The sequence below is a fragment of the Micromys minutus genome (assembly GCF_963924665.1).
Source record: "Micromys minutus genome assembly, chromosome: 13".
Lineage (NCBI taxonomy): Eukaryota > Metazoa > Chordata > Mammalia > Rodentia > Muridae > Micromys > Micromys minutus.
The window spans coordinates 32268373-32293163 of record NC_137982.1 but is presented as its reverse complement, the minus strand read 5'-3'; the positions used below and the strand labels follow the sequence as shown (position 1 = coordinate 32293163).

At 38.8% G+C, this 24791-nt stretch overlaps 1 protein-coding gene across 1 annotated transcript in view; it reads left to right on the top strand.

The window, feature by feature from the left end:
• The window catches only part of ACVR1C (activin A receptor type 1C), a 76196-nt gene that overhangs the window by 25647 nt on the left and 25758 nt on the right, over positions 1 to 24791 (top strand). Inside the window, exon 2 of the mRNA XM_080927269.1 lies at positions 10681 to 10911. Within this exon, the coding sequence (XP_080783395.1) occupies positions 10681 to 10911 (231 nt within the window). The remainder of the gene's footprint in view (positions 1 to 10680; positions 10912 to 24791) is intronic.

Genomic DNA, 24791 nt, shown 5'->3' with positions numbered 1-24791 from the left:
CAAAACAACCTTGTCGGATAAATTCCCTCCTTATCAGCAGCATGGAAGACCTATTTAGAGAGGAGCACTACCTATTCAGGCCACAGGGCTGGTCTAAGAGGGGCTCAGGATTTCAATCATGGGTAGAGAGCTTTTCTGGTGAAATTCTGACCAAGTTGAACTCAACTCAGGCAGGAAGACAGGGGCTTTGCTTGTTTGTTTAGTGTTTTCCTTTCTGATTACTTTTGTTTTACATTGATGTATACCAAAGAAGCAGAACCATGTACAACAAGCTGTTCTATTTTCTCCAGACAAAGCCTGAGCATTCGCAGAGTTCCATTTTCTCTCTGTTCTCTTGCCTGCGCATCTCTAGGCAAGGGCAGTTATTATGTTGAGTGATACGTTGATAGACAGAGGATCAGGAGAAGCCATGTAACTTCATCTTCTTAAGTGACTGTGATCATCCCTAGAAGTCTGAGAATTATATATTTAGAAGTATATTTTTTTAAATTACGGATTTAAGAAGTTCACCTCCCACTCATCAGCTCCCACTCCTACCCATCTTCTTTGCAGATAGGGCCAGGAGCTGCAGGATCAGCACACATGCACACACACACACACACACACACACACACACACACACACACTTCTCTAATCACTTACCCAATTCTTCCTGTTTCAACTTCTGTGATGATTTAAGTATGCTTGTCCCAGGGACTGGCACTGTTTGGAGGTGTGGTTTTTAGAGTAGATTTAGCCTTGTTAGAGGAAGTATGCCACTGTGGGCATCACCTTTATGACCCACTTCCTGGCTGCCTGAAAGTCAGTCTTCTTCTATAGGCCTTCAGATGAAGATGTAGAACTCCCAACTCCTTCAGCCCCACGTGTACCAGATGCTGCCATGCTTCTGCCTTGATGATAATGGACTGAACCTCTGAACCTGTAAGCCCCAATTAAATTTTGTCATTTATAACAGTTGCCTCTGTCATGGTGTTTGTTCACAGCAGTATAACCTCCATTGTCATTCATTTTAGTTAGATCATTACTTCCTTCAGAGAGCTCCCTGTTATTTCTTGATCCATTTATTCTTTACCATATCTGATCATTGTAGAGGTGCACATGTGGATTGTGATGCCTCCATCAAATTCCTAGGGTGAACATTTTGACAAGTAAGCCCCTGAGAACTCTTGAGGATTACTTCCTCTAGTCCTGGAATTGAATGATTAATTACCAATTGATCATTTACTTCTCCTTTACAATTTTAATTTTGTCTTTGAAGCAAAGCAGAGATCCATTAGTTTTCTTACTGCCTTTATCATTCACTTAGGATTAGATATCAGCTTGCTCAACCCCACTGCATATGCCACACTCTTCTCATTTCAGCCACACCCTTGGGGTCCCTTCTCATTTGGTTCTTGGGTTTTTTACTCTTCACTGGAGAGAGAAAGCATCAGGTGGGGACCTCCATGACTTCAGAGACCTTCAAATGATGAATTCTGAGAGTTGGCTTCAGCCTGATTAGAGTACACTCTCTGGAACACGTTTCTCCAAAACTCATGCTTCCAACATTGAAAATCTTAATTATCTGGGTGTATTCTCATATGCACACTGATCCCATGGTATTGGTGACACCACTATATGAAGCACTCCTCGCTTAGATTCACAGACTCTTAGACCTTGTCTTGGTTAAGGCTTCCATTGCTGTGAAAAGACACCGTGACCATGGCAACTCTAAAAAAGAAAACATTAAACTGGGGCTGGCTTACAGTTTCAGAGGTTTAGTTCACTATTATCATGGTGTCCTTCCATGGCAGTGTACAGGCAGATGTGGTGCTGGAGGAGCCAACAGTTCTTCATCTGGATCCACAGGCAGCAGAAGGAGTCTGTCCCACTGGGCAGACCTAAGCACGTCTGAGACCTCACACACTGCTTCCATCCTGACACCCTTCCTGCAGCAAAGTAGAACCTCCGAATAGTTCCATTTGTGGGCCAAACTTTCAAATTTGTGAGTCTATGAATAGGCCATACCTCTTCTAACCACCATAGACCTGACAGGAACATTCATGATCATTTAACAATGCTTTCTCAGAGTGATTGGTTTAGACATAATCTTCAAAGATAATGTGACTAAAGCTAGGCTTAGAATCTTGAATCTAATTTGGCTTTCAGTTGTCCTGGTTGGCACAGGACTGAAATGCTGCTTTTTTTACACATGCTCACTTCCCCATGGAATATTACATGGTATTGCTCAAAGCTGCATTTTGCCAGAATTGACCTTAATTGCTGATTATTTTTCATGGAAACAATATTAAAGTTGCATACTGGTATATGTGTAATCAACACTTTATCATCAATTAAAGTATATATAATTAAATTATTACTTCTCTGTAATATTATTATTTTAAAAAAATACATATTATTCCCTAAGTCCTGGTAAAGCAACATAAAGGTGTAGGCTGACAAAAAAAAAAAAAAAAAAAAAAAAAAAAAAAAAAAAAAAAAAACAGGATTTGTGCCCTACTTCCGACAGAGCCTTTACTGGGATATTTTGATTTATTAACTAGTATTAGAAAATAGAAAATTTAAATAAATTTAACATTCTAAAGGATAGTTAATATTTGGCATTTGAAAATTTCCGAAGATAATCTCTTCATCTTTTGGGTTTAGACTATCTTTGCTTCTGAGATTCGTGTCCCACCTTACCTGGTTGGGGACATAACTGAGGAGGGACAATATTCTCAGTCACATGTGGCTCACACTGCACTGGTGGGATTCTAAAGTTTCAACCAAGGGAAATCTGGGACATGAGATTTTATTGCTCATGATCACACAGTGTAAAAAGTGACCCAATGGCCTGCATGCTGCCTCTGCAGCCACTAGGTGGTACCAAGATGCCCCCGAAACCATCCCATTCCTGGAGTTTGTCCCCCTTGACTGCCCTTTGAGGTAGGGGACAGAGCATAGCCTGGAGTTTGGAAGGTGGGTACAGAGAGGTGTTCTGTGTGCCCTACATGGCCGGCCACCAGACAGGCGGCCCGGGTCGAGGAGGCTCCGAATCCCTCTTTGCAGGCCAGGAGAAAGGACTGAACATTTCCGGTGGCACAGGCCCTAGGGCCGCCCTTGGAGGCTGGTGACTGGGACACCGGAGGTGGCGAAGGGGTGGGCGGCAAGCTGGGAGTCTCTTCCAGCTGGAGAGTAGGAGTGACAGAAGCTGCTGACAGGGAGGGGGCAGGCGAGACACTCCAGGCCCGTCTGGTGGGCGAGGACTGCCGCGGTTTCCCCGGCTGCTGTGGTTTTCCTGGCTGTCTGACAATGGCAGAGCTGGCTGCAAAGAAGGTTTTCCGGGTCCCCGCCCAATTGCTTTGAGTCTCTTGTCCCCCTGCCCAAGTTGGGTGAAGCCACGCCCCACCTCAGTGTTCCAACAGCCTGTATTAAAGCATTCTTGTAACACACTAACCTTTATACCTAATGGGCAAAAGTCCTTTAGGGCATGCTGTGAACCCTCCCCCCTCCCCCACTTGCTTCCTTAACCCAGGGTTTAGGTAAACAATAATTAAAAAAAAAGAAAAGAAAGAAAAATATTTGAACGCCTAAAGATAAAGAAAAAAAAATCACTTAGAATGTGCTAAAGAGAAATGTGTATTAGCAACATATTCAATACACTTCAAACTTCCATATGGATGTAAAATTTAACTGTCCTTTACTATTAGTAAATCGGAAGAAAATACTGAATATTTAGAACATATCTAGAGAGAAGACTTGCCAGGTTTTAAGAGAAGGACGAAATTTTAAGTAAAACGTGAGTGTACATGTATCTAAGTATGAACTCTGTGTAGAGAGATTTGGAGAAGTCAGTAACAGTAGTCATTTTGGGAATGTGAGCCCTATGGGTAATTTACTTTCAATAGCATGCATATTGCTGGATTTGTTTTTGACAAGGAGGAAATCCACCCCCACTCTTACGCCCCCCCCCAAAAAAAACCGAACCACTCATTCTTGGGCTTCTACCCCCTGCACACCAAGAAACAAACAAACAAAAAACAAAGACGGGGTTTAAGAGAAAGCAGCACTATCAAGTGGGAAAGTGACTAGGGCTTCCATCTTTACAAAAGCTCTTACAAGTTAGAAAAAAATTAAAACCCATAGGAGATGAACACAGTCAACCAAAATCTTACCCAACAGGAAACCAAATAAATATTTGGGAAAATAAAAGGTTTGACCCCTTTAGCTGGGAAATAAAGGTTAGTATAAGCGACAACTGCCAGGTGTCTTCTTATTTAGGTTGCAGGGAACCAAACGCAGATGCTCGTCCCGTGGTGCTTTCATACAACACCAGTGGGAGACGTAACTGGAGCGGTTCTGGAAAGTTCTTTCACAATAGTTATGAAGAATGTCTAGTGTTGTAATTCCAGCTTGGGACTCCTGCCCAGGAAAGGCTCAAGGCAGTGTTATTTATTTGCAAAAACTGAAGATAATCAAAATGACTAAGAATAAGAAAATGCTGTCTGCTGTACATGTTCACCGACGACTGCGCTGTGTATTCCATGAAGGGATCATAACAAAGAAAATGTTGTGTTCGTGATGTCATCAGGAAGGAGTGAATGCAATGGCAGCACCTGAGTTTTGTTAATGGATTCAGGTATGAGCCATTCATGTGTAAGACTGGAAGAAAACACACGATAACAAACAGCGATAGGTTGTATGACTTTTAGCTCTGAATGCGTCTGTAGTTTTCAGTTTTCTACAAATTGTAGTCCAGCCCACATCTGTAGGCCAGCCCACCTCTTTAGTCCAGCCTACCTCTATAGTTCAGCTTACCTTTGTAGTCCAGCCCACCTCTTTAGTCTAGCCTACCTCTATAGTCCAGCCCACCTCTGTAGTTCAGCCCATCTCTGTAGTCCAGCCCAACTCTTTAGTCCAGCCCACCTCTATAGTTCAGCTTACCTCTGTAGTCCAGCCCACCTTTGTAGTCCACCGCACCCCTATAATTCAGTTTACTTCTATTGCACCAGATTCACACAGCACCCTGCTGTAGGTGTTGGGAATGTGCTTGGATGGAAATGGAGAAGGTGTCTCGTTCTGTAACAGTTGAGTTGTATTGGAACAAGTATAATAATTGAGCTTAGTATAGATTTGTGGAAAGAACCAAGAGAAGCAAGGAACGGATTCTTGATCAGGAGGATTCTAGGAGATTTTGCCCATGTGGAAACATCTGATTTGAGGTATGAAGAATCAGAAGGAAGGGAGAGGTGCTTCAGGTGAAGGGAAGACAAAGGCAAGGGTGGGGGGAGTCATTTATGAGTCGTGCAAAGAAGACCAGTGATCTAAACTGAACATTAAAGAGGGGGAAGAGCTCAGACTCTCACATTATTCTAAATGTGACTGGAATCTACTGAACATTGCTAGTCTCCTGAGCAGTGGACAGCACATTTTAAAGGATGGACGGAGAGTAAGAGCCACCTAAAGTGTGTTAGAACAGTGTCTCCTGACAAGGATGCTCTTGCTTTCTGATAAGATACTCCAGATTGGGTATTTTCTGTTACACAAGACTACAACGTAGACTTGTCAAGAGACTCAAGATAGGCTATGCCCTCTTTAAAAGGAGAATAATTTAGAATATTTTGCACTGTGGCCTGAGCCGTCACCACACAGGTCCCACCCGGGCTACCTAGCCTGTTGCCCATTGGTGCCTAACTTTCAATGATCTGAAGGAGTAGACTGCCATCTGTTCATCTAGCATTTTCTCTCTATCTTTTTATTTACACATTTTAAGAGATATTTTAATAGAACCTACACAAAAAAGTTTTGTCACCTATCAGCTAACTAGGCAATACCCTCTGGATGGGCTTCCTCTTGGTAGGCATCGCTTCTGAGCAAGCAAGACATGGCTTCCTGAGTTAGAGGCACGACTGCCCTGCTGCATACACAAAAAAAATTTTCTCAGAGATATCCCAACAAATAGAGTTTCTATAGGACAAGTCTTTACTAAAAATCCTTTAGGCCAAAGCATTGCATTTATGTTACCACATTTCTTTAAGACTGTTTTCTTTTGCAGTCTTGTTTGCCCCTTACCAATAAGGAAGGCAAAGCCAGATATAACTGTATGTGCCTATAGTCCAAACCCTCAGGAGGCTGAGGCAGGAGGATTCCCTAAATCCAGTACCAGCCTGGGCAGTGTAGTAACACAGTAAGATCAGTCTAAAAGAGAGGCAGGTAAAGGGTCACGGGGAAAATTCTTTCAGATCCTCTACTGCTGTTTGTTTTGTGTCTTTCCTGTGCACTTTCAGCTCTTTGATGAGCTTGGATTAGTTACCCTGTTATCTCAGAAGCCTACAAATGATGAAAAGATTAAACATCCAGCAGGTCACATCTAGCCTGGGCTAAAAGTAGAGCTAATGGACCAAGTAAACTAAGTATTAGGAAAAAAGACCCAAATATGGAGTCAGATGTTTGCGTGGTCACTACATAGTTCAGCACATAGTTCAAGATGTAGAAAACAGTTAAGGTAAAGCCAACATACTTAAAGAACTATCTCAAATTATTTGTCAAAAAATTTGTCTTTTTAGTGTCATAGGATCTAAAGATACAAACGTGCAAACACACACACACACTTTGTAACCTGATAATTTTTACACTTCGGTCAACAGGGTGTGCTAGTCATCATTGTAAGAAATAGATGAAAATTTACTTTCTGTTGATTAGGAATGTGCACATCCTTTGGTAGATGTGGGTAACAGATGTCTTTTGGGTAACAGATGTCTTGGCTTTTATAGACTAATTGGCGAAGAGGGAGAAAAAGAGATAATTAAATGGGTGGGAAGAGACACGAGAAAAGTGCAGTCCTCATGTTGAGGAAAGGTCTAATAGACCTCCTTATTACAGATAATTGCCTCTTTCTTCATCTTCATTTGCTGTCTTACACCATATGACTTAAGTACATTGTAAGGGAAAGTAGAAGATAAAGAACCACAAGGAGGGGCTGCTGTCTGCTAATGACCAGATTTATCCTGCCATGGAATACTCCAGAAGAGCTGACTCAATTAGCGTCAGGTTTAAAACAGCAAAATAGAAAAAGCATAAATCAAATCAATAGCTGCGACTTCCATTTTAATTGGCAGCTTAAAGTTCTGTGCTGAGGAGAGTTGACGTAAATATTCTCTAATTATACAAATGCAACAACACAGGGCAGGGGTGAGACGTCAGAGAGGAGAGATAGAATGTGGCAGGTATGCTTACATGGTGGGTCTCATTTAGTTTGCTCTATGTTTTCTGCCGGTGTGGTGGTTTACCTATTGACCTGAAGTAAGTGTGGACATTGAACAGATGTTTGAAACCGTTACTATTCACAATCCTCAAATTTGTCAGCATTTTCTATTATGCAAGGTTTGAAGTGGGGTGTTGTTTTCTGTGTCTTCACTAAAGGTCTATATTATCCTGCTTTGTAACCTTTACTTTAAACTTAAAGAAATTCTTTAGCTTCTTAAGAAATGAGTGGAAAATGCAGATCACTGGTAAGAAATACTATATAATAATTTTTATAAGGATCCAGTCAGTGATTTGAAAAGAAATATAGGGGATGTGGTTGGAAGATCCACAGAGGCTTAATTAATGCAGAATTTATACAAGCAATTTAGAACAAATTATCTAGATATTTGTTCTAACTATAAGGCACATGCTATTGATTTTTATTCGCCTATTTGTCCTGTCAGTAAACTGGTAGTTAAAAAAATATCTACCTCGTCTTAAATTTCGTTGAAATAATACAGACCAAAACTTTAGATATCGGTAGTAACAATGAATTCATTTCTCTTATATCAATACTGTATTTTATTTAGTGCCTAGAAGCTAGTGGGGTGACGAGACTAGTTCTTGCTACCCTGACAGCTTCGGTGGGACAGAAACAAGATTGCTTGTGTTGGCTAAAGGTTGTTACATTCAGTCATTTACTTGATTTTTTTATGCCTCATTTCATATCTGTAAAATTGCTGACAACCAAGTTGCCCTTGGAATTGTACACCATGATAAACGCACATGAGGTCAGCTTAAATGTTCAGCTCTTGGTGGTTGTTTTCAGTCAGTGGGTCCCTAATCCCTTAGGTGGTTGCCTTGACTTGGTGGCTTAGCTCCTCCTGGAAACCAACAAATTAACATTAAAAAAGATGCCTTTATAGTATTTTATTCCTCAGATGTATGTCTGGGCACCATGTGCACGCAGTGCCCTGGATGGCCAGAAAAGGGCAATGGATACATTGGAACTAGATTTACAGATAATTGTGAGCATCCTTTTGGGTGGCAAGAAGCGAATCCAGGTCCTGAGCAGGAGAACCAAGCATTTTAAGTGCCGAGGCAGCTCTCTAGCCCAGACAATTTAAGGTTCAGATGATGGCAGTGACAAAGGATTTGCGATGGTATGTCAAAGGGCTAGTCTACTGACTTCCAGCCCCCCACTTCTGAGGGTTCGGACCAGACATAGAGTGGCTGGTGTCTTTCATGCTTTATAGTGTGTTTTTACAAACTGTAACTGTAGAGTCATCCCATCTGTCAAGTGTAGATAGTGCATCCTCCACAGGGGATGTCAAGATTTCTGGACCTAGAACCTTCACTTTGGTTCGTTTGCCAAGGACACTGTTGCTCCCCAAAGGAACAGAGACTCCCTTTCTCATTTGTACCCACTGTGGTAAAATTTAAGAAATGCATTAAAACTTGTCAAGACAATACAGATCAACCTTTGTGATTCCTTCACTGCTGGCTTTGATTGTTCCATTAGATTTATACCATGCTCCCAGATGCTGAAAACTAGTGGGATCAGAGAAAACCCTTGCAAAGCATGAGGCCACTTAGTTTTACTGGTGGAGGCGAGAGAGACACATTTCTTTGTTAGGCCTTTTAAGTGGCTGCTGGTCCTGCTTCCCGCAGCTACTCCTGCCTGGGTGATGGAGGTCTGCTGATGGTTCCTGTAAGAAAACTAGTTTTACTTTCTTGAGTGTTAGGAGAGGCTGTTACTAATGCTTATGTCATATTTCCTATGTGCCAGGAAAGGGTGGAAAGAATTTATATGATTACTTTTCTCTCCATAGCAACAGGATGAGGAAGTATGTTGTCATTGTAGTTAGCATCTTTTAGATGATACCCAGAGGGGGCAAGAAATTTTCCAAGATCTTAAAGCTTGTACAATCAGGTGTTGAAGACACTTGCCAGGGTGGGAAATGCTATGATTCCACAATCAGAGACACCTGGGTTAAAGACTGATCGTCATGTGATTTCTCTTTTATATAAGGAAACTGATTTAGGTGTTTCTGCTGTTGTCATTTTTGACAGGGTCTTACTGTGTATCCGTGCTGGGCTGGAACCTTCAGACATCCATCTGCCTCTGCCTCCTGAGTGGCTGAGATTGAAGGCGTGCTTCATCTTATGTGTTTTAGTTTCTCTGGCTGTGAGCCTCATTCTTCAATGGCTGTGTCACCTCTCCAGCCTCCTTAACACATCTGTTAATCACTAGGTTTTGTCCACCTGGCTCTGTGGAATCTCAGCCAACCTAAAATATCTTATTCTACTACAGCTCATTACTATTGATAAAAGGATATTTATTCATGATTAGTCATTTATAGATTGGATATTTTATTAGTATAAAACTGGGTCTTGGTTTAGTAATTAGACATTTAAAGACTAATGTTATTAACAGTGTTTGTATGACACAACTTTTGGTATTAAGATAATTTGGGGGTAGTTATGATTTAACAAAATATTCATTAAAGTCATGACAGAAATACCCAGAATTGCAGTATTTAGAAATAACTTATTGAAATGAAAATCTGAATAAATTACAACCTTTGGACTTTATACTGACAACGAACCATATCAAGATAGAATTATCAAACTACTTAAAAGTATATTTGTGAGAATATGAGCATGTATGCTAAGAAGAATGTTAAGATGATATGTTAATAAACAGATTAATTTAACAATGTCAATGTTTTGAATGTTTTATTGTCAACATTATATTAAACTCTACTATCAATGTGTTTTTTAATGTGGTATAGAGGTACCCATTTAAAAATTGTTTAAAGGTTAAAGTCTGCATTCAAATGGCTGTCATTCTCAAATACATTCCTTAGTGGAGGGGCCAGGTAGAATGGTCCATCACCTTAGTGGAGGAGGCAGATAGGATGGTCCAGCAATGCCTTAAAGGTACCTACAACAACCATAACACCCTTGAGAGACAAAGAATAGAAGCATCACCACTGGTTTTAGACCTATGTGTTTCTAGAATTTGTTTTGTGTTCAGCACATTCATTTAAAAGTTTGGAGAAGTGTAAGTGAACAGGGTGTGCCGGCTTGTTGGGTTGCAGTTACTCTCGCCTCACATCGTTGTTCTGGAAGCTGTGCCAGCAAGTTCCTCTTGTTGCTGAGATACTGTTTCCTAGCATTTCATAGGAGCTATCGATTTGGGAGTAAACTGATGGAGCTTTAGAAGGATTTAGAGCATAGACCAGGAAAACAGTAACTATAGAGACAACTGTATAATTTATAATGATTAATTGAGCAGCCTGTTTGAGGAAGCACAGGATCAAGAGGGTGTCTTTCTCACACTTAAAACCTGTCTTCAAGTTTTGTTAGGACTGAATTTCTAGACTCAAGCACCACAAAAGTAACTGTCTGCCATCTTCTGCATTTTAAAACATCTTGCCTTCCTCTTTCCAGGATTGAAGTGTGTGTGCCTTTTGTGCGATTCTTCAAACTTCACCTGCCAAACTGAAGGAGCATGTTGGGCCTCTGTCATGCTAACCAACGGAAAAGAGCAGGTGATCAAATCTTGTGTGTCCCTCCCGGAATTAAATGCTCAGGTTTTCTGTCACAGTTCCAACAATGTGACCAAAACGGAGTGTTGCTTCACAGATTTCTGCAACAATATCACACTGCGCCTTCCCACAGGTAAGAGGGTTGCTTAGCCACACTCTCTTCTAATTACATCTCATTTCAGTTTTGGAAGACTATAACGTGGCAGAAAATAAAATCATCCAATGTTTCCTAAGATAAAAATGTGTGTTTTACAGCTCTTCTTAATTTTGGCTGGTGGAATTCTCTAGAGTCTAGCTGAGGTTGATTTTTTTTTTTTTTTTTTTTAATTTTTAAATTGCACATCACTGTCAAAACGGTGACAATAGTTTCACAGTCTTGGGAAAATCTGACCACATCAGTTATGGTTTCTTGACATAATTAATGGACCCAAACTAAGATGTAAGTTTCTGTGAGTTCTTTTTATCAAAGAAAGAAAAAGAAAAGAAAAGAAAAGAAAAGAAATTATCTAATCCACAGTGATAGAGGATCATTGGCCTATCCCAGTAGAAGGGAAGGGACCGAGAGAGTGTTTAGAATGACAGAAGTGTCATGGTGTTCACATGGTCACACACCTGTTAAACTCCATCCAACTCTACTTCTATAGCATGTGTGCCTTATCATGTTAAAATCATCCACCCCTCGCTAACACTGATCTCTGAAAAATAAAAGACTGGTTGGTTCCTGACTGAGGGTACTAAGGGAGTATATTCTACCGAGCCAAGACCCTTTAATTGCTCAGGTGCATAGCAGCATCTTGTCCTGGAAGAGATGTTGTTAGAGTCCTGTGGTGTACTGATGCCGACTGGCTGACCATGGCTTTAAAAAGGACCACCGTTATAGCCAATGCACTTTCCTCTTTAGCCCCTGCCCCTTTTGGATTGTGTCACTGATACGGCCATCAGTAAATATAAAGCCTTACTTCAGAATGTGTCTGGGTCTCAGACTAGGGAAGGGCATATCTGTGGTAATTCAGATCATCACCAAATCCAGGAAAGATATATGAGACAGGAAGTACCATCTAAACACACATTATGAATCTTTAGCTCATGACGTGAGTCAACTATAACGTTCCAGGTTGAACCATGTGAAGTTTGTTATACTTGAAATAGTGTTTCCTAAAGCATGAAATAAGTACCATATTAGTACTTCTGGGAATTTTTAAGGTGACTATTATTGTGGTAAACGTGATACTGAACTTCATCTGTGCACTTGTAGGTCTGTACTGAAAAATCACAATGAACTTTGTTTGTGTGTACAACTCGTTTGTGTTGATCAAAAATTCTAAACACAACAAATTATATGAAATAACATTGAATTATATAACTGATCTTTCCAATTCTTTTAGTTTTTTTTTTTAAAAAAAAAAAAAAAAAAAACAAGATGTCTTGTTTGTTTGTCTTTCAAAACAGGGTTTCTCTGTGTAACCCTGGCAGTCCTGGAACTCCGAGCGACTTGCCTGCCTCTGGCTCTTGAGTGTTGGGTCTAAAGGCATGAACTGCTACTGCCTGACTCTTCTTAGTTTTTACACTTAGCATTATGTTCAGTTTCAATGTGTGCAAAATGACACAGCACATAATGGTGAAGAAAAGGTAAAATTTATTTTTTCCATGTGGATAAAAGTTGTTTCAACATCCAGCACAAGTTGTTAAAAGCTTTGACCTTTGGGCTGGAGCAATTGCTTATGGGTTAAGAGCATTGGTTGTTCTTCTTGAAGACCCTGGATTTGGTTCCTAACATCTATATAACACCTATATCCTTCTCTAACTCTAGTTCAAAGAGATCTTCCCCCTTTTCTGGCTCTTGTGAACATTGTAATGTACTTAGTGCACACATGCAAGCAAACTTCTCTACATATAAAATAAAAACAAATAATCTTTTAAAAAATAAAAACGCTCTAGCCTTTATGTGTAGAGTTATTTTGATACTTAAGTTGAAAATAAGGTACATATATGTGTTTATGTGTATGTATGTATATATATTTAAGTGGGCACATTTATGGATGCTCTATGCTATGTAATTGTTATGTGCTATAAGCTATTACTGAACTGTCTTGATTATTACAGGCTTAAAATAAATATTGAAATTAGGATGTATGGCTCTTCTAACTTGATTTCTTTAAAAACTATTTTGATTATTATAATTTTCATTTTTATTTAGTTAGTCAGTTTGACTATTTCTACAAAACACATGCTAAGATTTTGATTAATTGGATTTAATGTATCAGAATAATGTGGAGAAAATAGTCACATTAACAACATTGATCTATGAACATAGTATGTTTTCCCATTTATTTTTTTCTCTGGTTACTCTTAGTTATGTTTCATAGTTGTCAGGGAAAACATCTTAGAAATATTTCACCAAGATTATTAAATTCTTCAATGTGATTGTTAATGTCATTAAAAAATGGTCTACTCTTATACAATATATTCCCAGCACAGATTTCTCTCTCTCTCTCTCCATTCCTCTCAATCCTCCTTCCTCATTTTTTTTTCATCCAAATCCATTCCCCTACTTCTGCCTGCCCCCAGAAAAAAGCAAGTTTCCCAGGGGCATCAATTGAACTTTTACAAGAAGTTGCAATGAGAGCAGGCACAAACATTTATAACAAGGCAACCTAGTAGGTAGAAAAGGATCCCAAGAGGAGGCAAAAGAGTCACAGACACCCCCAGTCCCACTCTCAGAAGTCCCCTTAAAACCCAAGCCAACAACCATAACATACATGCAGAGGACCTAGCACAAACCTATGCAAGTTCTGTAGAGCAGCTTCAGTCTCTGGGAGCCTCTAGGAGTCTTGCTCATTTGATTCCAAGGTCTGGGGTTGTAATCTCCCTGTTTTCTCAATTTCTCCTGCTCCCACAGTTCTTCCTCATTCTAAGGAGGGTTCCCAGAGCTCCAAAAGGAGGGAATTGATGGAGACTTCCTGCCTGGATTCTCTCCTGTTTAATGTTTGTCTGTGGCCATCTGCATTGCTACTAACAGCTGTTCTAGGCATCCTTTCCGATGATGACTGAACTATGCATGAATCTATGAATACATCAAAACACTGGAATAATTTTATTGTTTTTTTTATGCTGGTCATATTTGATTCTACTCTAGGTTTATGGGCTATCCTGCCTTCATTTCCTGACCACTAAGGTAGTGTGGGACATGGGTTCTTAGGGGTGGGAGCCTCAAATTAGACCAGTTGTTGGTAGGCATGAATGACATTTTAATAATTTCTCCTATGTGAAAGGGTTAATTTTGTTAATTGATCTTGTATTGAGATTGTAAAGATTATGTATCAGTTCTAATGTTCTATAGTCACTTTAAAAATTCTACATTCAGACCTATGTTCATTTAGTTTTTCTTTCTTGTGATTTTACACAACTGGGGTTTTGGTTAATCTAGGCTGTGGAAGAAAAGACTCACTGTCTCCTGTTCATGCTTCTTCTTTGTTTATAATTTTGTTTCTGGCTTTGTTCTGAGACAGAGCTTGTTTGCTTCCCACTGTGTAGGTCTAGCTGCTCCCAAATTCACTTCTGTCTTTGTGTCTCCAGATTTACGGAATTGTGTCTACCTTTCCTATCCTTCTGTTGGTTATCAATTCTTATACTAGCAGTATTAATGGAAAGATGTCTCTTTTATTTTTTATTTAGGTGAAACATTTTTCAATCTTAAGTGTATATTTATTTTTATCCAAGCATTTTCATGACTTTATTAAGATTACTCTATGATAATGTGTTGCAGCAATTGACTTCTAAACATTATCATAGAAGAGAAAATGTGAGTTTTGTAACCATTAACTAATCTATCCATAAGAAATGCTGTGTATGTCATTGAATTCAAACCCCTTTATTGAAACTAAGAATTTGTATCATTTAGTGACAGTCTATATGGTAAATGGGGATTAAATTGAATAGAGCTACTTGCAGGCCATGTAGTTTCTTTGTGTGAAGTTGTTCTTGGAGACAGGGGAGGAGCTGAAAATGGCTATAAGCTATGTGTGGACCAGTAGCTATGTGGAGAAAGGTGGAAAAATGGAAGCTAAGTAGATCCACAGACCGTGCCAACAATTACACCATTTTCATGTCATCAGAGAGTGTGGTCGGTGACCCTGCTCTGCATTGAGATGTCCATTTCGGCTACATATTGAAATACGGAAAAGCATTTTGAAAAGCAGGGTGATATTTCTGCAGTACTTGACAGTGAGTTTCATGTTCATGGCCAATACTGTAGAAAGAGTTAGGAGCTGCCAGAAGCTGTTGTGTAGATGTGGAACTTTCCTTTAGGATTGTGAAATGATCTTTGCCCCCATGCTCCCTACCTTTCTTTCATTATCACCGTGGACGTGTGATTTGATGAAGAACAAAGCCTCTATCTGCTTCAGGTGCTTAGATCTTGTTTGCAGAAGCTGGCCTCTTAGTTTCTTTGTGACAAAATTTCTATGTTCAATAGAGCTTGTGTCTCTGTGCCTACTCTACCCCATTTGCTCCCTGCTATGGTCCTAGTAACGCATAGCTGGAGACTGTTAGCACTCACTTTCTTCCTTCTGCAAAATGCTTTTAAATGTTTGATGCTAATTCCTAACAGCTTAGAGAATTTTGTGTGGGCTTCTATTGCCTGCTACACAAAAAGACACTCATTTTGTGCAATTTCTTTCACCTCACACGGACATAGAACAAAAATTTTACAAAACAAATCTTTAAAATGTATATGGTACTTCAATCCTTGCTATTTCCTTAAAAAGTGTGCTGGTTGGATCCCACTGATAGGCTTTTTCACAGCTTCAGAAACACTGTTTTAACTGGTATTTAAAGGGTAGGATTTGTAAATGGAGCAAGGGCATTTATTATTTTAATTCACTAGTATAAAAAAACTATTCAAAATGTAAGTTACTATTTTAATTTCACACATTTTTTCTTTTAAATGGCCTAAAATTGATTAGATTTAAGACAAATTAATTCACATCAGTGAGACTGAGATTTAATTTAGATCATATTTAAATCAAATCATTTGCTCTTTAAATGTACCTTCTGGTTTAATTTTACGCATGGGTATAATTTTCAGGAGTTAGTAGTTTTTATTTGATAGAAGCAAGCTTATATTTTGGTAGAAATATAATCCTAGAAAATTCTCTCTCTTCCTTAAAGTTTATTAAAACAGTTATTGTTGAGATGTTGGTGAAAAATAAATGATTTTCCAAGTTCAATATGAGCACAAATATAGGTGTTTTGTTTTTTCAAATTTGGAAAACAACAATCATTTAACAAACTAACCTTTTATTTGACTAGTACTGAAGTTCATACCTTTACAAACAACAAGCACGTCAGGCCCAATAAACAAATGTGGTATCATTATATGTTTAAAATTTTAATATAGAATATGCAAATTAGTTAAACAAGAGAAACTTATGTTTTCTAGAGCTTTCTCTGTCTATTCTCTTTTTCATGTTTATTCTTAGAGCAGAAGGAGAAAACTTAATAATCACTGCCTCTTCTTGGGAGTGTGTTTCTCATTTTGACCCTGTGCCCTTTGCATAGTCCTCCCTGTGTTCCTGGCATTTACAGGCTGTTCACTCTCAGTTCCTCTTCGATAAGGAGAGATGGTAGTTTGGCTGTCATATTTTATTTTCAGCAGTAAAGGAAGTAATCATAGCCCTTCAAGAATATTTCTATTTCAAAAGAAATATATCGATTTGCATATGTTAGTATGCACTGAGGGGAACATCTGTGTAGAGCAAATAAATAATATATAACAACTTTCTATACCTAGGGTACGTTTGTCCCAACAGTGCGTTCTGTGAGTTCTATAGTTCATTCTCAGTTTTTTTCACCCTTCCTTATGGATGCTACCACGAAAGCACAGCTCTCATCTCATAGGGCATCTCTGGTTCTTTGATTGATGAGGAATACTACCTAAAGCTTTTTATCTGTTTATCAGGATGCTCAGTTCAGCTTTATCTGCTAGTTCCCTCAGTCTGCCACAGTGGTGAGTAAAGATTGGCTCTAAAGATAGCATGGAGTAAATTGGCTTTAGATTCTGGATCCATGACATTCCAAACTTCTTCACGTCACTGATAGTCTGACCAGTCAGTAGCATGTGACGACACAGCTCCTTTCCAGGGATTATTCATCACTCTCATTTGGTATAAATTGGAGTTTATAAATTCCTCCCTCCTTCCATTTTTTCCTAATCTTTGAATGTTTAACTATTTCATCGTTTACAGCTTCTGTGGGCTGAATTCTGCTGGTTTGGTTCTGCTGACTCATGTCTTCTGGCTTAATCCCTTGTTTGTGATTTTTGAATGTACATTTGTTTTGGGCTTCATATCTGGAAAAACGATAGGAACCTAGCTTAATTTTATTTCCTCAGAAAAGACAGAGATTAGTTTTTATCAGGTGTCTTTGGGTGCAGTCCACCCAAATCTGTTCCATATTTTAATTAACTATTCTGGATAAATATAGAGAATGAATTCTAAGCCTGCTTTTCCTTCCTTCTCTCCCCTTCTCTTTTTCCTTCCCTTCGTCCTCCCCCTCCTCTTTCCTTCCCCTTCTTTTCCTCCCCTTTCTGACTTTTCCTTCTTTCCCCCTTCCCTATCCACACATTTTCTTTCTGTTCTAGTGAAAACAGTGGCTGAGATAGAAGTGTATATACTCTGTCTCCCTCTGTTGAATATTCTTATTTGTTTTGTTTTCAAATAAGAACTTTGTGTAGTTGCCTCTTTTACCTAGGCATCTCTGGCCTGACTTTCCATTGCTTCCAGGCCATGTTTTATCTCTTGCCTTTGTATGCTAAGACTTGGCCACCATGACCGCAAAAACAGTTTAGGGTACATTGGCAGATTCTGTAGTAGTCAAGTACGGTCTAAATTTTCACTGTAATTTTGGCTGCTGAGCAATTCACCCCCCCCACCATAAAACAGAAGAAAATTGTTTCTATTTTATTTAGCATTTGAATGTATACTGTACCAGGAAGGGTGCCTGTGACCATCTAAAGTGGGATGTGGCAAAAATGGAAACTCTAGAATGGCTTATTTTCTAAAGGATACGGGCATAAATATCTACCCATCTGGAAGAAAACAGGGTTGGATCAAGTGTCACATCATATACGAAAATAAATTGCAGCTTGATTAAATATCTAATTGTGACATATCGAACAATTTAAATGTCAGAGGCAAATTTAGAAGAAAAGAGTGTATGATTTTATAGTATGGAAACTGTTCCTAAATAAGACAGGAAACTTAGATCTATAAAAGGAAAAGACAAATATAATCAAGTACATGAAAACTAAAATAAAATGAATGAAAAAGTACATAAATAACACTAAAAGATAAATTAAATATTGGGTAGAATTATTTGTAGTATACATGACTGGGACAAAGTTACATATACATATTTAGAAGACACTTTGTGTGCACATGCCTGTGTGTGTGTGTGTGTGTATGTGTGTGTGCACGAGCGAGTGCACACGTGCCCATGAAAGCACACACACGTGAATGCATGTGGGCTTGTGTGAGTGATTAAAGGAAGGGAGAAAGAGAGAAGAATTCTAAATAAAAAAACCAAGGCAAGAGCAGGCGATACAACTCGATATTTGACAGTAGAGGCCAAGAAATTCCACAACAAGCAAGTACTGAAATGGTGCTCAACCTCACTAATAGCAAAAGAGATGCACATTAATATGGCCATAGAGAATTTTGTACCTATTAGTCAGGATGTTTTCAACTAAGAGCCATTAGAAAATTAGACAATAATATTTTAAGTGATAAAGGGGGGTACATTGATGTAATAGAGTCTTTTGTTTCTTAAGGAACTGAATGATGTCACTGTCTTATGAGGCTTTGACCAGTGAGGATATTCTTACTAAACTTTCTCATCTTTCTTCTGCTATCTTCTTACTCACATGGACCTCCCATTGTTAATGAGGCAAATGTATTTTGTTATTATGGTGTTCAAGTTTCAAGAGCAATAAATGTCAAGAAGCATAGTTTGCCAAATCAGGCAATGCAACAGAAGCTGACTATATGTAAATGAAATTTCAAGTTTCTTTCCTAGATGTAAGTTTAAACCAATCATACAATCTCATCACCTTACCCTATGCAAGACCTTTACTTTAGTCCTACCGAGAACAGAAAGCAGAAATACTAACATTCCTGACAGAACAGGAGCAGAGGCTGGCTATCTATCTGACAGACTTCAGGATCTTGTTAGTATGCTGGAGTGATACAGGATCCTCCAGATAAAAGTCTCTCTGATGTGTCAGAAAACTTCAACCATTCTAACTGCCTCCTGGAAGGGAATATACATGTTCTCAGGATGAAGGCACTGTAACATTAGGCCTGCAGGAGACAGAGAAGCATGTAACTAGTACATAGCGCAGAATACCCAATACAGAGGATAAACCAGGATCTGGAGAGATGGCTCACCACTTAAGAGACCTTCTTTTCTTGAAAGGAACTGGGGTTCAGTTTATAGCATCATTATGGTGCTTCATAACTCTCTATAACTCCATTTCTGTAGGCTCTAATTCCCTCTTCTGGCCCTCATGGGTACCAGGTATGCAGGTGTACAATATATGTTTGTAGGCAAGTACTCATATGCATTAAAAATTAAATAAATCTTAAAAGCATAGAACTCAGTATAAAACACATGTATAGGAATTTGTAGTGATCTAGGAGAAGTGAACAGTAACAGAAGAAAACATTAATAAAAATATACAACCATTAAAATTAAAGACTAAAGAAATAACAAATGAAAAAATATACATCTAAGATTTGGGCTATACAAAATTGTTTTCTGTGTACTGTGCAGACAATAAATGATGGAAAAGGTGAAGAGAGGCAACAAAGTGACAAAAACACAATATGGAAAGGGTTAGAACATCAGGTGGGTCTTTCACAATGGTACAAAAGAGCTGAGAGAAAACCGCACCAAACCAAACCGCATCAAACCACACCAAACCAAACCAAACTGCACCAAACCACTCCAAAACGCACCAAACCACACCAAACCAAACCAAACCAAACATCCTTGGGGAAAAGAACTGTCTATATAGTTAGTAAATCAAAACTGATGAAGGACATGAGTCCACAAATCTCAGAAATTCAAGACGTATCACCAGCACAAGTAAGAAGAAAACCTGGACATACTGCATACCTAATTGGTGGATACCAACACAAAAAAAAAGCCTTCCATTTGTCAGAGGAAAGAAAGCAAACGGAACCCAGAACAGACATAGTGAAGACAGCCGATGTGAAGACTAACGTGGTAGACTTGTTAATGGAAACATTTAAATTATTCTCATGGAAAAGATATGACATATACATTAAATGTAGGTGATAATTTGCTTTTGCTTAGTAAATTAGCAAATTGAGAAGACAGACTAAACAATGCAGAAGAGTTACTAGAGTTTAAAAATGGTCTGGTCAAATTCTGTAGCTCTGGGAGCTTGTACTTCATACACACACACACACACACACACACACACACACACACACAGAGAGAGAGAGAGAGAGAGAGAGAGAGAGAGAGAGAGAGAGAGACAGAGAGAGAGAGAGACAGAGAGAAAGAATCAAACTGTGCACAACTGGGAACATAAATCTCTTTTTGTGTGTGGATGTGCAAATGCTTTACCAAGCATAAGGAAATATGAGATGTGTCTACAATCTCAGAGGGAGATTTTATCTAATAAACCACAATACAATCAATTAATATTAATTTACTTAATAATTAAAATTAATTAATAGACCCTGGTTATAAATAGATAATATTCTATAAAATTACAGTTTACCAATGAGCATTATCCTGTGGCATTAAAGACCTTGAACCAGTGGCTTAAAAATACTCCTTTAGAGAAAGTATCACCGCCCTAGAGGATCCACCAGAAAACACTGCCAAGCCTCCAAGGAGAGTAGACTCTTCAAAGCACAGACAGAGGAAACAGCCTATTTTATGCTTATTTCAGGAGCCTGATCTAGGAGATGACAGTATTGAGATGTGAGGCTTTTGAGGAAGTAATTAGGTTAGGAGGGTGGAGTCTTCAGGAGTGGGATCAATGGCCTTATAAAGGTAGCTTTACCTTCCTTTAAGGAAGCTCTTTTGAAACATATGAAACATTTGAAAATAGACCTGTATGAGCCAGAACACAGGTTCTCAGCAAATACAAGATCTGATGGCAATTTGGCTTTGGATTTCCTACCCTCCAGAACTAACTATGAGACATAATTTATGCTGTTTATAAGCCACACATAATTCCCCAAATCAACAGGTTAGTATACTATATTTGTTATTTTAATATATCGAATTGTTCATGTTATTACAACTTCCTGTTTTACTCTTCCCCCTTAATATCTAAGAAAATCTTTTCTTATGTGAACAAACATACTTTGTTCTTTTGTAGCTAGCCTGCATTTCAGTTTCTAAGAAAAAGGTTTTCTGGTGAGTCTCAGTAATGATGTTGAGAACACCTAGAGGAGTAGTTATGCTATTAAAAAATATCAAAAGCGCTCTACTATCCAAGAAAATCCTTGTAGCACAAAGAGGGGACACTTGGGCTAGAGGAGTCAGTAGTTTGTAGGGTTAATTGTGAGAGGAATTGCTATTTGGTGCATGCTTACACTAATTACAGCTCTTCATATGGAAATAGACTATTCACCAACAACCTTCAAGCTACACAATCTTTGTTTCTATTCTGCTACCAAAATACAGCACAGGATAAGGGCAATGGAACTGTAATGCCTCATTTTTCCCCCTTCTACATTACAACCTACTACTTTAAGACAACTACTTTATTTTTCACTAATTTAAATAGTCATTTTAAATTTAAAAACTACGTACATTAAAAGGTGTGTACTTTGTTAAGTTTTGACCAATGCTTATTTCCTCTTCTGTTCATAATTATGTAAAAAAAGAAGATACATTTACTTATTATATCAGTTTTGTGAAGTGTGTGACGCCCACATCAGGGATGTGTCTAAAGACTTTCAGTGAAATGAAAGCTTTTCATCCGAAGAGAAAGAAACTGCCCAAAGGATCAATTTTATTAAATATCAATAATTTGAAAATATACTGTAATTTGTGAAAAATGAAGGTGACACTAGAAAATGTATTACATCCATCACTGTATTTGGACTTTGGCTTTCTGTTTGAGACACAAGTTCATTGCTGTAATCAGAATGAGGTAATGTGTGCATTAAACACACACACACACACACACACACACACACACACACACACACACACACACACACACACTCTTGGCCCCTTGTGGGATTTCTCCTCCATCTCAGGAGCAAATTCCTTCCCAGCTTTCTTGAAGGGCATGGCGCACACCTGACAGCTGTACCAGACAGGATTCCCCCACCTCACCCCAGAAAGTGAAAGGTGCTATAGTTTAATTTTTTCTAAGTTCAATTAACTCTAACATTCCAAGAAATCAAACTTGTGCTTTCATAGAAGAAGCATTTTGAGCTTCCAGAGACAAGTACACTGATTTTAATTAGAAATGTTTCTTCATAAGGATGCAATGGGAGATTGAACATAAAATTTATAACTAATTTAAAATTGAGTATTCTATAGTTTGCAAGGCTCTATGCATGTAAATACTTTTGTGGCTCACTCAAATCCGTTTTAGTGACTATGGTGGGACCTTGGAAGAGGTCAAAATGTGCTTATTAATCTTTTCCAAGTGAGCAAGCTACTTTGTGGAATCCATTAGAGCTCACACCAGTGAAGATTTGGGGACAAAGACAAGTTGCTTTTTCTTTGTCATCAATTTGTTAAGAACCTTTCTCTGAGCAAGGTTGTCTGCTGTGAGCTAGGGAGACAGACTTTCATTTTTCTAACAGAAAGGACTCTTTCTGGTGGAAGATGGCTTCGACTGTATTTTGAATAACTGAAATCTCATAAACACACACCACTGACATAAGTCTTGATGGCAGAGATGCAAAACTATTGCCTTTGCTGCCCTGAAATGAAGGAAAATGAATTGTGAAACCTACTTGTGTTTTCTCCCAATTTCTTCTTTTGTTTTTAATGATCAAAAGTTCTTGTGTGTTTATGTGCATATCCTTGTGCTTGTACATCATATGCGAGCGGGTACCCATCGAGATCAGAAGAGGGCGTTGAATCCCCTGGATCTAGAGTCTTAGGTGTTGGGAGCTGTGAGAATTCCCCATCATGGATGCCGGTTCTCTGGAATAGCAAGAAGCAGTTTCAAACCCGGAGCATTTCTTTCTTCCTCTTCCAACTGTCTATAAATCTTACCTGTCCTTGAGTGAAGGTTTTTTTCCAATTTATTTTTCCAATTCTCTTAGTTCAATAATTATATTCTTAATCCCGGTGCTCTTATTTTCTTAAAACATAAAAACATTGGTAAAAAGTTTGCAGCCTTTTGGAGTTCTGTATGTACTCCTCCATAAGCCAGAAGCACCACTTAAAGCTGGCTGGGACAGATTTTTATGTGTGATGTCATCTGCCTACAAAAGATAAAATGAAATTTGGCCAGATAGTAATAGTGTGTATAAAAAGTGTGTGTATCTTTTCTAGACAGAGCACCAGAGCAATGGAGCTTGTTTAGTTTAAATAGCTCACAGTTTAAAAGCATAATTATTGTTTTAATGGTTCAAAGGTAGAAATTCTTAGGCTTGTCCCTGCATAGGCTTAGTAGAATATTCAGACTCATGGTTCAGTACATGAAGTGCCTGTTGATCACAGGGCTTTGAAAACACGACTAGCAGTGTCTGCATGAGGAAAATCATTTGCTGCTGTGCACACTGAAGCATTATGGAGGAATCTGGCCAAATAAGCATGAATCTGGCTTATTCCTCCTTAATCTTATCGTGGTCACTGTTGGGAAGAAGTGGACTAAGACAAGCTACAGGTGGGTATCTGCCTGCAGCCAATGAGGTATCATATGATCCCTGGACAGCCAGACAGAAGTCTAGTATTGTGACTAGTCCCCTAGCTCCTCCCACACTACATTCTAGTCTGAATGCAAATAAACATAATGCACAGAGCCTTTAATAAAGGGTGAATAACCTGGGTCTCTTGAGGGTATGTTGGCCATTTTCATTTTCTGTAACCACTTGTTGCCATAATGTTTGGCAAGAAACCACAACCTTGAGAAGTTTGGTAGAATGCACTGTTTACAGGAAGTCTTCTGGTTTGCTCTTCTTTGTCTGCATGAATTACTTTTAAAATAGTCATTTGGCTGGTGTATGTCTCTTTCATCTATGTAGTCTCCAGGCATTTCTCTATATTGTCTCATTGTACATCTTCATTTTAGCCATGTTAATACCATTTCAAGGTGGGAGAGAAATGCAATAAATTGAATATGGATTTACCATAAAGTTTTCAAGGCAATAGCAATGTAGATTAAAAAAAAACTTGATCAAATGCATTTACCAATACTCACTTAACCACAATTTGACTGAGTCCTAACCAATCTCCTATAGCAACTCACCAATTGATCTCAATACTTAGCAAGTGAATGTAAGATTGGTAAGCTGGGCCCATATGGACCTAATGAACACCAGAAATGTTTTGTCCCTTTGATAAAAGAAACAAGGTCGGTGGGGGTTGAGGAAAACATGAGAATCACATGCATCTTGTCTCCTCTGTTTCTTTGCAACTCGTTGAGTTTGCTTCCGATAGCAAGAAACGGGAAGTGATGGGAAGGAGCTGAAGTGAGCAGCATCCAGGGAGAGGATGACAGATCTCAAATCTCTGTTACAAGTCCCAGTGACTTTACCACAAACTCAACTGGGCATCGAGGGAAAAATGCAAACTCACAAGTTAAAGCTCCCTCCCTTTCTCTCTCCCTCCCTTCCTTCATCCCTTCCTCTTCCTCTCCCTCCTCACTGCCTCCCTTCTTCCTTTCTCTCTTCTCTGTCTGTTCTTCCATTCTTTCCTTTTCTCTACTTTGTTAATCTATCAAGCCGTCCATATCTATGAGTTCTGCTTCCACACAGTCAACTCTACACTGAAAGTATTTAA